Source organism: Haemorhous mexicanus, chromosome 7 (genome assembly GCF_027477595.1).
Source record: "Haemorhous mexicanus isolate bHaeMex1 chromosome 7, bHaeMex1.pri, whole genome shotgun sequence".
Lineage (NCBI taxonomy): Eukaryota > Metazoa > Chordata > Aves > Passeriformes > Fringillidae > Haemorhous > Haemorhous mexicanus.
In genome coordinates, this window is record NC_082347.1 from 18,420,887 (window position 1) to 18,433,274 (window position 12,388).

The 12,388-nt window shown below is 40.6% G+C and overlaps 1 protein-coding gene across 5 annotated transcripts in view; it reads right to left on the bottom strand.

The window, feature by feature from the left end:
• Positions 1 to 12,388, bottom strand: part of LOC132329805 (putative threonine dehydratase) — a 31,753-nt gene that overhangs the window by 3,205 nt on the left and 16,160 nt on the right. For all 5 annotated transcript variants that reach the window (XM_059851266.1, XM_059851265.1, XM_059851264.1 and 2 more), the window contains 6 exons: positions 11,419 to 11,584; positions 10,871 to 10,967; positions 9,911 to 9,986; positions 9,149 to 9,274; positions 7,729 to 7,896; positions 7,359 to 7,416 (listed from right to left, as the gene is read on the bottom strand). In XM_059851266.1, the coding sequence (XP_059707249.1) occupies positions 7,359 to 7,416; positions 7,729 to 7,896; positions 9,149 to 9,274; positions 9,911 to 9,986; positions 10,871 to 10,967; positions 11,419 to 11,584 (691 nt within the window). The remainder of the gene's footprint in view (positions 1 to 7,358; positions 7,417 to 7,728; positions 7,897 to 9,148; positions 9,275 to 9,910; positions 9,987 to 10,870; positions 10,968 to 11,418; positions 11,585 to 12,388) is intronic.

Here is a 12,388-nt window from a genome sequence, read left to right on the forward strand (position 1 = left end):
CCTCTCTGCTCTTGGCCTCCCTGAAGACATCTGTTAGCAGTTTCTCTTTTCCTTTCCCCGTACGTGGCATTGCTGCCACCTCACCAACCTCTGAGTCTTACTTCATCACATTTTTGTATTTCTGGCAAGTGTTATTCCAGTACCTCCATCCTTCAAGCTTTTTATATTCTCCTTCTCTTGTCTTTCATGGAGTTATCCCCCAGTTCTTTTTCATTCCTGCAGTATTTTGGCTTGTTTCACTTCTCACACACCTTCTTGCTTCATTCTGTTTTTTGTTTGCTTATTGCATCACGTCTAGTTTTCTTTTATGGTTGTTCTGCTGCTAAATACAACAACTTGGGCAAAACCAATCTCGATAGGTTTTTTTTAATTGTTCACTTGCCTCCACAGGTACTACTGAAATCTGGTCATGTACCCACTAAAGATAATAACTTGAATGGCATTTTTTCAATTTTTTCTATAATCTCTCTTTTTTGCATACTCACATCTCTGCCCCATCACTTGAAAGCCTGGGCACTAGCAAAGATGAAGCACCAAAATAAAGGCACAGAAAGAAAATTATACTTGACAATTTGAGGCTCCTAACTTCCATTACTGATAGTCCTGATGGAAAAATCACTGGTGTTGAAAGTGCCACATGGGGAAAAGACCTCACAGAAATGTGGAAATCTAGCAAGGAAAGGACCCAAGATGAGTTACAGTGCAGCTACAGAGAGTTCATTGTAGCAGCAAATCTACAGAGAGCAGAGAAACAAGGAGCTGTGTTAACCTGGTGGTGGGCTGCTCCAGACATGCCCTGTCAAAATGTTCCTATCAAAGCTGCATCCCTTTTAGAAAGCAACTAGGCAAAAAATACTCTAATTTGTTTACAAGGACATTTCTAAATAAGAACTTCAAATTCATGTTTTCTGGAACTGTCTTAAAATAACAATAAACCTTTTGCAAAGCTGTTGAATGAAAATATAAAACACTAACACTCCAAGTTAATCTAAATAGCCATAGCTCACTTAATTAGAAAACTGGCTACAGCTTCTCAAATACCCATCCTGAAATGAGCCACAATTCTGATCCGGTCTTGTAATTCTTTGCCTCTTGTGCTGCACATAGTTCTATTTGTTTGGTTCTTTGGAATGCAAATTAGAGGCTAATTTATTTCTTCTTCAAAAAAGTGGACTTTAATCTCAAGAGAAGGATAGTCATAGAGGACAAGTAATAATGAGGAAAGGGGAGAGAACACAATGATTGGGAAAAGTATCTGAGAGCACCAATGTACCCAACACCCATTATCCATTCCCTGCTTCATGCAAAATCCCCAAAGCTTTGCAATCACATCTTCAAGGGGACACACACATATCTCACATGGAGTCTGTAATTAAAAAAGCAAGATTTTTCTTTTTCCAGAGTAATCACGCCTGCTTTGTCCTGAGTAAATCAATTGCTGCTCCTGGAAGCAGTCTGCATGTGAGAGATTCAGCCTTGAATGTCTGGTAGCAAGCTGTGGCTCTGCCCTGGGAGCAAGCATGGGGAAGCATTTTGATTTATGGCTAATTATCCTCTCTGCCCTTTCCTTTCTGCTCATGATGGAAACCAGGCAGACCTCACTAGACTGGAGCCAGAGAGCTTGTGAGCAGGTTGGATAAACACTGCCATTTCATTCTAAGCATGCACTACAACCAGCTGCTGATAAGGGAGATTCTATGCTGCAGTGTACCATAAAAGTACTAGCAGCCACAGCAGTGATAAAAAGCAACCCCAGAAATTCACCTGATTTTTCACAGTTGTCAAAGAAAGGAATAGAGAATTTGGTCCCAGCAGGAGTGAGGAGAGAATCACACAACACCTCAGAGCAGCTCCAGATCTCAGCAGCAAGGAAGGCAAGAATTTACTGTCTTGCTTAGATTAAGCCAATTTACACTGCAGTTATACTTTCAGAAACTTTCTCTCTTGCCTGGGACACATAATTTACATGAGTGTCCAACAGAGCAACCCTCACATTCACAGGGAGTTGATGAGATTATATTTTATGTGAGATGCTGAAGCACCCCAATACCTATAGGAGGTTGCACAGCTATCGATGACCTAAGAGTAACTGCACCAAAAGGTTCTTATTTAAGAATAAATGACAAAACCTATTGCCTGATCTTTCTTGTACAACAGACAAGGTAACTTACAACAACTAGAGAAAAATTTACTTTAAAGTTATTTCATACTGATAAGTCCTCAGAACTTACATGGGATTTTTGAACCTGCAGAGCTCTTATTGGCTGCAGGGTCAGCTGTGCACAGCATACCTTGCTTTTCTGTGTATCAAAAACCCCACAAAACCACCAATAACAGAGTGCATTTTACAAATTTCTCTGCTACATATTTGTTGGATTAAACATATAAATAAATAAATAATTGTCTGGTCCAGTAAGACCAATAATATAACCAGACAGATGGACCTTTTACTGCATTTCAAGTTCCATTCCCTATGACAAGTAATCTAAAGATACATTTCAGCCAAAGGGTTTAGTCAGCCTGTAAGATTTTTTCAGAGCAGGCCTACAAGTAATTAAAGACAGAAGAGATTTCACTGAATATTGATGGCTTGTGGGGTTTATTTAATGACTGGAAATTATTGAGGAAGCAGGACAAAGTCTAAAAAAAAATTTAAGGAAAAAATTTATGACAGGTTATTGCCATACAACACCAAAATCCAGATGCATAAATCCAAATACTCTTTGGAATTACGCTGACTTCAAAGAGAGGAAATTTCATAACTTCACAAAAGGAAGAAATTTGCAAAGTTCTGTGCTAAATAGGGTGGACAGCTCTAGTCCCTTTTAACTGCAAGATCTCACAGTGGAGGCACTTCACCTTTTAGACCATATTTTCCTAGATTTTAAAAATGAATTTGGCATGCCTGTCAGCTCCCTGATGCCTACTATCTGTAGGCTGCGTGTGCAAATAACAGTGGGTGGACATGCTGAGCCAATGTTAGAGAGCAGAAGAAATGTGAGTAGTACTGCTGAATCAAGAGATTTCCGTCTTTTCTGCTTTCCTAGGTTCCATGTAAAGCTAATCCTAAATAGCCAGTGCAGTTCTTTATGTCTGTGCATCATCAATTGAACCTTTGTATTCTGCTTCTTTAATTCTAGAAATCATCGTAAGCTGTCTCTTTGCATAACTTAGTATTCATGATACACCACATTTAGCAATGTTATAGGTTTCTTTGCAGGAAAGTCACTGGAGTTAAGAGTGAAAACTTCATTTATATATGCTGGTTTCTGTTCTGTATTTAGAAAAAGGGGTTTCTTTTAAAAAAAATCAACAACTGGGCAATTTTCTGAATTATTTGGGTAAACACCCAGCGTAGATTACGTCACATTACAGATTGTTTGGTAACAGCTGCTCAGCTGATGGTTTGGGGATCAGCTGCCAGATTGTCCTCATGGTCAGAGCAATGGAATGCTTGAGAAAGAGTGCAGCAGCTGTCAGCTGGTTGTGCAACCTGAGCCTTTATCTTTTGGCACTTGGGGCATTCAGGTGGGTGAGCACGAGCAGGAACAAGCTGCAGCCACGTTACGTAAGGCAGGTAATAACCCACAGGAATACCCAGACCCTCCCCAGGGCCAGCCTCTCCTTCTCCAGCTGGGCTAGGCTGCCCTGTGCCACAGTCTGCTGTGGAATGCCATCAAAGAACATGACCAAATTCTTCTGGAGAGCCTCAGAAGAAATGGAGTGTTGAGCTTCCCACTCCCAATTTGCAGTTGGGAATGGAACATGGAAAGAGAGCCTTGCCCAAGGTCATGCAGGAAATGCTTTGGGAATGATAGCATCCTGCACATCTTAGCTGTACAGCTGCCTGCTCCTGTGTATTTGCTTCACAGGGCAATAACAGGTAATATGTTGGCAACTGGGGACTCTAATCCAAAATATTCCCTTCCATCCTTTACAGAATGCAAGTTGGCCCAAATGAATTTATTCAAATTGATCAGAGTAGACTAAAATAATTCATTGAGCTCTGGCCTGAGGTGAATGAACTGTATGAGAAAAACAGGCACTATACCACACAAAGCCAGGAATTTCAGCACCCCTGGGAGAAAGTGTAATGTTACTGAATAGAGAAGGAAATATTTATGATTTAGCATTTTCATGCACAGACAAGAGGGAGAAGTAATGTGGTGGATGTTCTTTTTACAGGCAGTCTCTTCCAAGTTCTTCAGAACCACAGCACAGTGAAGCTCCCAAGAGCTCTGAATGAACAGACCAGACAACCCATAATGCCAGACAGGAGTGAGCCCAGACGGAGCACTGCCACCACTGCAGTGCAAACACCACCCACTGAAAAGCTGCTGGGGCAATAAAAAACCTTACAGAACCCTTCTGGACCTGCCAGTTTGATTCTGATGGAGTTTCAGTGGTGAGAAGACTTTTCTAGAAAATTGATGAGCTCAAAGATTTTTTTTTTCAACTAGGTTGCCCGAGTCCAAAAATTATACACTTATTAAGCAGGCAAGCTGCTGAACTCCTTCATAGCAGAGAATGTCCTTACCTTATTAAGTTGCTTATTGATTTTGTTCATTGACTTCTCTTTGAGCCAATAGTAATATGAAATTAAAGGGACTACTTAAATGGTTTTAAAGAGATTTATGTATGGAAGTAATTTAAGTGATAAGTTGTCCCAATTGAATCTGAGGAATATTACTGATGGAGAAGAGAGAAAGTTGACAGAAGCAAGTTGTAGCTTCCTCCCATGAATGGGTAGTTCTTTAGATATCTGTATCCACTTAACTGGTGATATCAGATGATTATTTCATTAGCTCAGATTTTTTTTCTGTCTAGATATTCCCAGTCATCTAACCTCCTTCAACAGGTGTCAAATGTGAAGCCTACCAGACTGGTTATTTGTCTGATTTGCTAAGAGTTATCTATTTCAATAGAGGGGCTTTGGAAGTAGTTTCCTAACCAGTCAGGTAAGACTGAATTAAGGTGCAGCCCTCTGTGAGAAAGAAATCCAGAATCAGTCACAAGGGAAAAGAATCTAAACTGGAGGTATGAGCAGGCAGAATCCTAAAGAAACTCCCATAATATTCCATGAAACACAAGCAGCTGATCCCTCTGAACAAGGCACTTCTTACTCTAGTACAGAGTAATATATTCTTTCCTTATTTTTTAGTAAAGAAAAAAATCTCTTATTTTTGCCAGTAAAATGTTCCAAAAGTTTTTTTTTTTTTCAGAAGTGTAGTTTGAACATAAAATTTCATTTTAGAAAGTCCTTACTTTTTCATGAAATCAGGCTATCAGCAAAGATCTTCTCACAGAGTGTTCCAAGTGTGCACTAGGTGAACAAACACTTATCCAGAAAGGCATTTCACTAGAATGAAAAAACCCCCAACCAAAGCAGCTCTATCATCCTGATAAGTGACTAGAAGCCAAGTTTCTCTCTGTTAGAAATAAAAGGGTACATCTAAAAGGATGATTAAATACTGAGGCAATAATCTCGACAGGACAGATTTAGTGTTTCAAATCAGGATCTATGCTCGCTGCTCTGTTCTGTCAAACACCTAATCTACATCCACAGTCAAAAGTCCACATTAAAGTCAGAATGAAATGGGTATAGCTGCAATGCCTTTCTTGTTATTACTGCCAGTCCAGCACAAGGTGGTAATTTTGGTTCTTGATCCAGGTTTAAATTCACACCTTATTTTATGTGCTGTAATTTATATTACAAATGCTTAAAATGTTTCGATGATACAGGTCTTTGGCTCTTAAAAACAACAAAGAAAAAACCAAAACATCCCTCACAGGTATTAGCTTTACTCTGAAAATAGGTATTTTTTTCTTGTACCTGGATAGAGCAAATTCATTTTGATGCTTACATATAAACTCTATCTTTTACCCTTTTTGATTACATGTGGTTTAATTTTCAAAGAAAGCTTCACAGTCTCTAGATATCCCCAGATAGAGCTGCCTGCAGATGTCTGTACATCTGGGTCACTACTTTGTACTTCACATCTAATTATTCAATTCGCTCTCCCAGACTGATTGAAAGCCATGCAAATCTAATATCCAATAAAATTATTCAGGGATGCAGATTCCTCCCTTCTACCCTTTTGTACAACATTGTCAGATTCTTGAAGTGAAATTACACTGTGTTTAAAGTACAGGAAATAGTATATGGCACTGTTTTCATTCAGGGCCTGTATTTACTAAAAACTAAAAAAAACCGAACCACAAACCAAACCACAAAAAAAAAAACCAAAAACACCTAAGACAGTAAATTTAATTTGATTTGCTTAATAACATTAGTAAAACTACAAGCCTCACTCCATAAAAATGGCATTGAAAACTTGATGAGAGTTACAGGTTTTATTGAATCTAGCCTTCAGTGAAAAGCATTTCCAGAGCTAAATTGGTCACTCAGAGGGATTTATCCACCTCATGCAGCGAGTGCCATGTTATCTCCAAATCAGCCAAAGCAGCAAGCTGGCCCATCATTATGGCACACTGCAGAACAATGTGGGTTAAGTCCTAGATGCTTGAGAGTATTGATGGTATCAGGCACTACAGTGATCTTTAATCTACCTCTTCTTTATATCTGCAAGTAAAAATATTGGGCAGGCTTTTGTATACAGGCAGGAAATTAAATTTAAAGGCCAAAATCAAAGATTGCTTACCCAGTAACATTTCTGCACCCCACTTATGAGCCTATTTAGCAAAGATCTCTAATTTGACTTCCACTTGGGGTTTCACAAACTAAGTCAGGTTGGACCTGAACAGCAATAGCATGAAATCAGTAGGACCACACCTTTGCCAAACCAGTTGAAATAAGAGATGCATCATGAGAAAAATGGTCCTTTTAAGAGACACCATTAGCTGGTAACACCTCTTCTCTATTTCTGCATCCAATACTCAACAAAGGAATAATGGCTTTCCTCTGTGCTCTTGGTGGCTAAGCAACAAAACGGAGTCCCTAGTTTAAAATGAGTATTCCCTAAGAGTAAAGGTGTTCTCTGCATTGCTTTAAGGCAAACATGTCAGACAATTACAGCCAGCCTACACAGCTGGCTCTTCAAGTTCTGGATGGATGCTGCAGCTTGCTCACCTCCTCCAGCACCTGCCACACATGTCACGAGCAATGCAACACCTGGAGTACTTCGCCAGGGTGTTGCAACAGCAAGTAAAACTGGTCCTGTGTTATTTATATGCCTGCTAAGTGTTTGGCAAGAAGCTCTATAACACAGAGGAAATAATCTGTGACACTCTGCATGCTCTGTTTGACTTCTTCAACATGGGCATAAAGAGACAGGGAAACAGAATAAACCAGGGGAGGCCAGTACTATTAGAGAAACTGAAATTGTATCTCCTCTTACCTCAACAGTGAAGAGCTCAGATGTCACAAATGTGCGCTCTTGTTTGATATCCAAAACTCTAAATCAAATAAGGGACAAATTAGACATCACAACAATCCCCTGTCATTGCAAAACAGTTTCTGCAAGTGTTTGGAGAGTAAATATCTTTCCTTCTTTCTGAATTAGACACAATTCTATGCTACAAAGGTGTTTTCAGATTGGAATAAAATAGAAGGAAATAAAAACTTTTCTGCAATATAACAAGAAAAAAAACTTTGATGAATTAATTACTTACAGACTTGGTTTCAGAGATGCTTGGAAACATTTCCTAATCTTTAATAATATTTGTGCTAATCTGTGATTGTATTTCCCAGCTATTAGTCTGATTTACCTTGCTTCCTCCCGAGCCAAAATCTCCAGTAGCTTTGACATGTCTCCTGGGCAGTCAGAAATCACAAGGGAAAATCTGCACACTCTGTTATCCAGGGTCAGGGCACGAGCTATGCACTGTTGCAGCAAATGTAATTCCAGGTTTCCACTGCATATAACAACTGCCACTCTGAAAATAGACAGAAAAACAAGAGTTTTGATTAGCACTTGCCTAAGTAAAGGAACTGTAAATCAAAGACTATGCCAATATCAGCCTAAGGTCTGCTAGAACCTCCCCTCAATAAGTATTACAGATCAGAGGGCTCCTGCCTCAGTATCCATTGTGAGCAGGTAGGGGAGACCTATAATTTGGCTGCATTAGTTCTTCTGAAACGTTGTTTTCATTTCTCATTTCCTGGAGATTTGAGTTTTGTTAGAGATAATGAGCTGGAGAACTGTAGGTCTAGGTTGCAAGTTTTAAGAATTTGATATAATTCTCACCTGGAAGTTCTAAGTTTCAGCCTCTTATTGATCAGACAAATGTAAGTTCAAGGTTTTCTGTAACCATTGATTAAATTCATCACAACCCTGAAAAATGAGTGCAGAAATGTTTGAAGTGCAAGTGAAGAGCCACAAGATTAGTCTATGAAAATCTGTCTCTGCAGAGTCAAACCTAACCTCTTTGCATGTTCCCTTTTATTGTAGCTGTACTAAAATGTGTTGCTGCTCTGTGTGCACTGCCAGCCTGTTCTGAAGAATTGCCTCAGCAGTATTTTGGTGTACAATGCTGTGCACTAGAAATTTTATTTTGTCTTGAGGACATGTATGTTTAAATACATTCTGGACTATGACCTGAGCCAAGGCTCAATCCACTTAAGTGCTGAGTCCTCAAGCTGAGAGCAAGGCAGCACTTGGCCACATGCTGAACACTAAGCACAAGGACAATCCCTCTGACTGTATGGACAGTTCTCAGGACTGGGAGGCAGGTGCACTGGGTCACTGCAGCAGACAGCCTAGCTCCTGTCCCACCACATGCAGGGCTGGATTCCACAAGTGGAACAAGAGGACACAACAGGCTGACAAGGGCAGGACCCTGTCCTGGCAGGTGTGACGATGCCTCATGGAGCTATAGCTGCCTCTCCTCCAGATATCTGAGAATCAAGGAAAGGGACAAGATTTGTCAGGTCTCCAGGCTGCCATCTGTCCGGTTCAGCACAATCTTACCACCTGTGACCAGTCCAGTCAGTCTGAAGTTTCTGCCACCGACGAGCCCCTTGCCAGTTCAGGGGCAGGAACTGCCTGGTCACCCATAGAACAAGTAGATTTGTCCCAAAAACAAGTCCCAAAAACATGGGACTGAGCACCTTAGTCCTTTTTCCTAGGACCAAGGTGCTCAGTCCCATGTTTTTGCCACAGTTCCCTGTTTGCAGTAGCTGCTGTACCTTTTACCCTTCAACTCAGGCAGCTTCCCTGCCACCAGTGCTGCAAGCCCAATGGCCCCTTCTGCATCAACCGTGGCTCGCTCATACTCCAGCAGCCTCAGCATTGAAATGAGGATGTCCTCCTCCCTGAAAGCAAGAGACTTGGGTCAAAACAAATCAAATCAAAAGAGCTCCCAATAGCATAAGATAATACATTTATGGGTAACTGGGTTCTTGCCATCCACCCAGATACATGTGATCCCAAGGTGGTGCTACAGAATGCTCTGCTGCTAGGGGTGAGTGTACATCTCAGACTCATTATTAACTGAAAGACAGGATGGCTTGCTACCTAGAAATATTACCTAAATCCTAGGAGTAAGTATATTCCACAAATGTGGCCTTTTTGTGAAGATTTAGAAGAGGTTTGTCAAGGGCTGCCTTCAAGTGTTATAGAACACAAGGACAAGTTTTACACACAGAGAATGACCAGGTAGTGGTGCCAGGTGAAATTTGGCCAGAGGGTGAGTTTAGACAACACTTTTATTCATATCACTTAGTCTTAGGTAGTCCTGTGAGGAGCTGTACTTGATAATCCTCCATGGATCTCTTTCAATTTGAGATATTCTGTGATTTCTGTGATTTGTGGGTCTGGGTTCAAAGTCTTCAGTGCCCCTCTTGGAAGGAAAGGTACCCCATCCCCACACTCCCCCAGTCTGCATGTTGCATTTTTCACATACAACGTGCATCCAGTCTTATTCATTTCACTGTTTTTTTTTCACCTACCTCACAGCAACAACTTTATCCACAAGCTTCCCAGTCAGCTGCAAAGAATTGCTGCCAAAGCAAACTCCACTCACATCTGCAGATTTCAAAAGACAAAAATATGAAGTTGGCTGCTTTAGACACATTCAACATTTTTTAAAGTCCTGGCTAGTTTGTGCCCTTAATGAGTGCAGCACACTGCTGTTACATGACCTTAAGTTGCTTGGTTTTTTTCATGCAACAGAAATGTGTTCGGCAATGAAAGACCAAATCTCACAAGAAGATGTTGCCATTTTGGACCTCTTCCAGAAACTTCTGATACTACACTGGCATTGTTGCAGTCTGAGAGTGACCCTACAGCCCTGTGCTTTTCACTGTTCAACGAGGATTAAAGGAGAGGAGACTCCAGCATGGTACTGGCCTTGTTAGCTCCAGCAGAACAGCTGGCTAGGATTACAGACACAGGTAGAGCTAACCAAGAGAAATTAGAAGTTTCTTACAAAACTCCCATTTAATCCAAAACTTCCAGAGATTTGAACATCAGGCAAACAGGATGTTCTTAAATTGCTTAACAGATGAGGTTTTTTGAGCAAATAATAAGGAAACAACTCTACTATTTATAAACACTTTTGTTCTGAGAACAGTTTTGTGTCTAAATATTTAAGCACTGCATTATTTTCCTGCCTTTTCCACAAGAGCTTTCCCACTGACTTCACTGGTTTAGATGCTGTGTGTGAGCACAATGTTCAGACAAATACTCTCATATTTCTAAGTATTCATGTGCACTAGAAATAATATTTTACCCCATCAGGGTGTGGGGGGAAATGTGGCAGAAGATGCTCTTAGAGCTTGAATTAAATTCTGACTCTTCAGAGAACTCCCTTAAAATATGTTTGAACTGAAATAATAAAAAAATTACATAGTTGGAGAAATCTCTTAAAACCTTTATTTTACCTTCAAAAGAATACTGCATTTTCTCACCTCCATAGAAGTGATGATTGTTGCAGGCCTGGTCATCATTTGGGTGGCCAGCTTTTAAGGACTGTTGCAATACTGGGAAACTTTCAGATTCAACTCCCTGAGGAAGAGAGAGGTTGTCACTTTTTTATTGAACCAGTTGTAACAGAAGTTGCCACCAAAGTAGACAGTCAAATCTACAGAAATTTCCTCTTCAAATTAACAATAAATTTCAAGTGTCAAAACAACCATGTTACCACTAAACTTATTCCGTGGCTTACTTAGAACCAAGTGTTTCCAGTAAGAACTTATTTCAAAACACAGAACTGGATTTTATTTGCTTAGGCAAAGTCTTCCCACACTTTTCTCTTAAATCCAGCCAAGCAACCAAGGGACAGGAAACTTCCCTGGTTCTTACAGGGTCTTCTCTGAGGCAAAGCCCATGGGATCAGATATTTCCTGTCCCCAGCACAGGCAGTCTCTGCAAGTGTCACTAGATACCACTGTCTTTTTTAAACAGCTGTGGTGAAAGCCACCCAAATACAATGCTTAATAGGTGAAAGACAACTTACAATTACAGAAATATGTGGGTTGAGGTGTTTGAGTGCAGCAGCTGACCCTGCAAGCAAGCCACAGTGGCCTCCTGCAGGGAAAATCACTGCATCCAGCTTTGGCACCTGCTCGTACATCTCCAGCCCCACGGTCCCCAGGCCTGACAGGTACACAGCACTGTCCTCCCTGGGGGAAGGAAGGGCACACATCAGCAGAGGTCACAGTTGTCAGTGCAGGAATAATAATTTCATCTACTACTTTCGAGATATTGTTCAGCAGAAAAAGATAAATGTGAGAGTAAATCAGCATTGGTAGAATACTTTCAGGCAAATGTAGTATAAATAATAGGGACAAGCAGCATCAAAAAAAAAAAAAAAGAAGAAAATTCCACTGTAAAGTCGTGACTGACTTGGATCTATTTCTAAAAGCTGGTTTGCACTTTATTTACAAGTTAGCAACGATGTAAATGTAGACCTACGTGTAAGAAAATAAATATGAGCTCTCTGTACAGTCTGCTTTTTCTGACAAACAGAATTGTAGATCCAATGGCAGTACTTGATTTACTTGACCCAAGGATGTTTGGGTACTGGGAAACTGTTTTTATTACTGTACCTGTTAGACAGGCACAGAGAGGCTCAGTGTAGGAGCACAGAATTCCTGCAAGGAGGAGACAAAGGCCCTTGAGAAGCTGCCTCACAGAAAATTCTTCAGGGCAAGGGTCTATATAACTACATAAGAAAGGATAGGATTAATGAACTTCCACTCCTGTAGTGCAGCCAAAGACAAAGGCAAGAAATCATAGTGGAACGAGTAACTGAATCCTTGTATTTATGGTCTTTATCAAGATACTGAAGGAGCTCTCTCCTCCTCCTTATATGTGACAAAATACACCACTGGCCTCCTGAACAGTTCTGGAGACTTATTCCCAAATAAGATTCAGATCCAAGTTTGTGGAGCTACCCCTGCCATACTTCCATGGGGTACAACGGG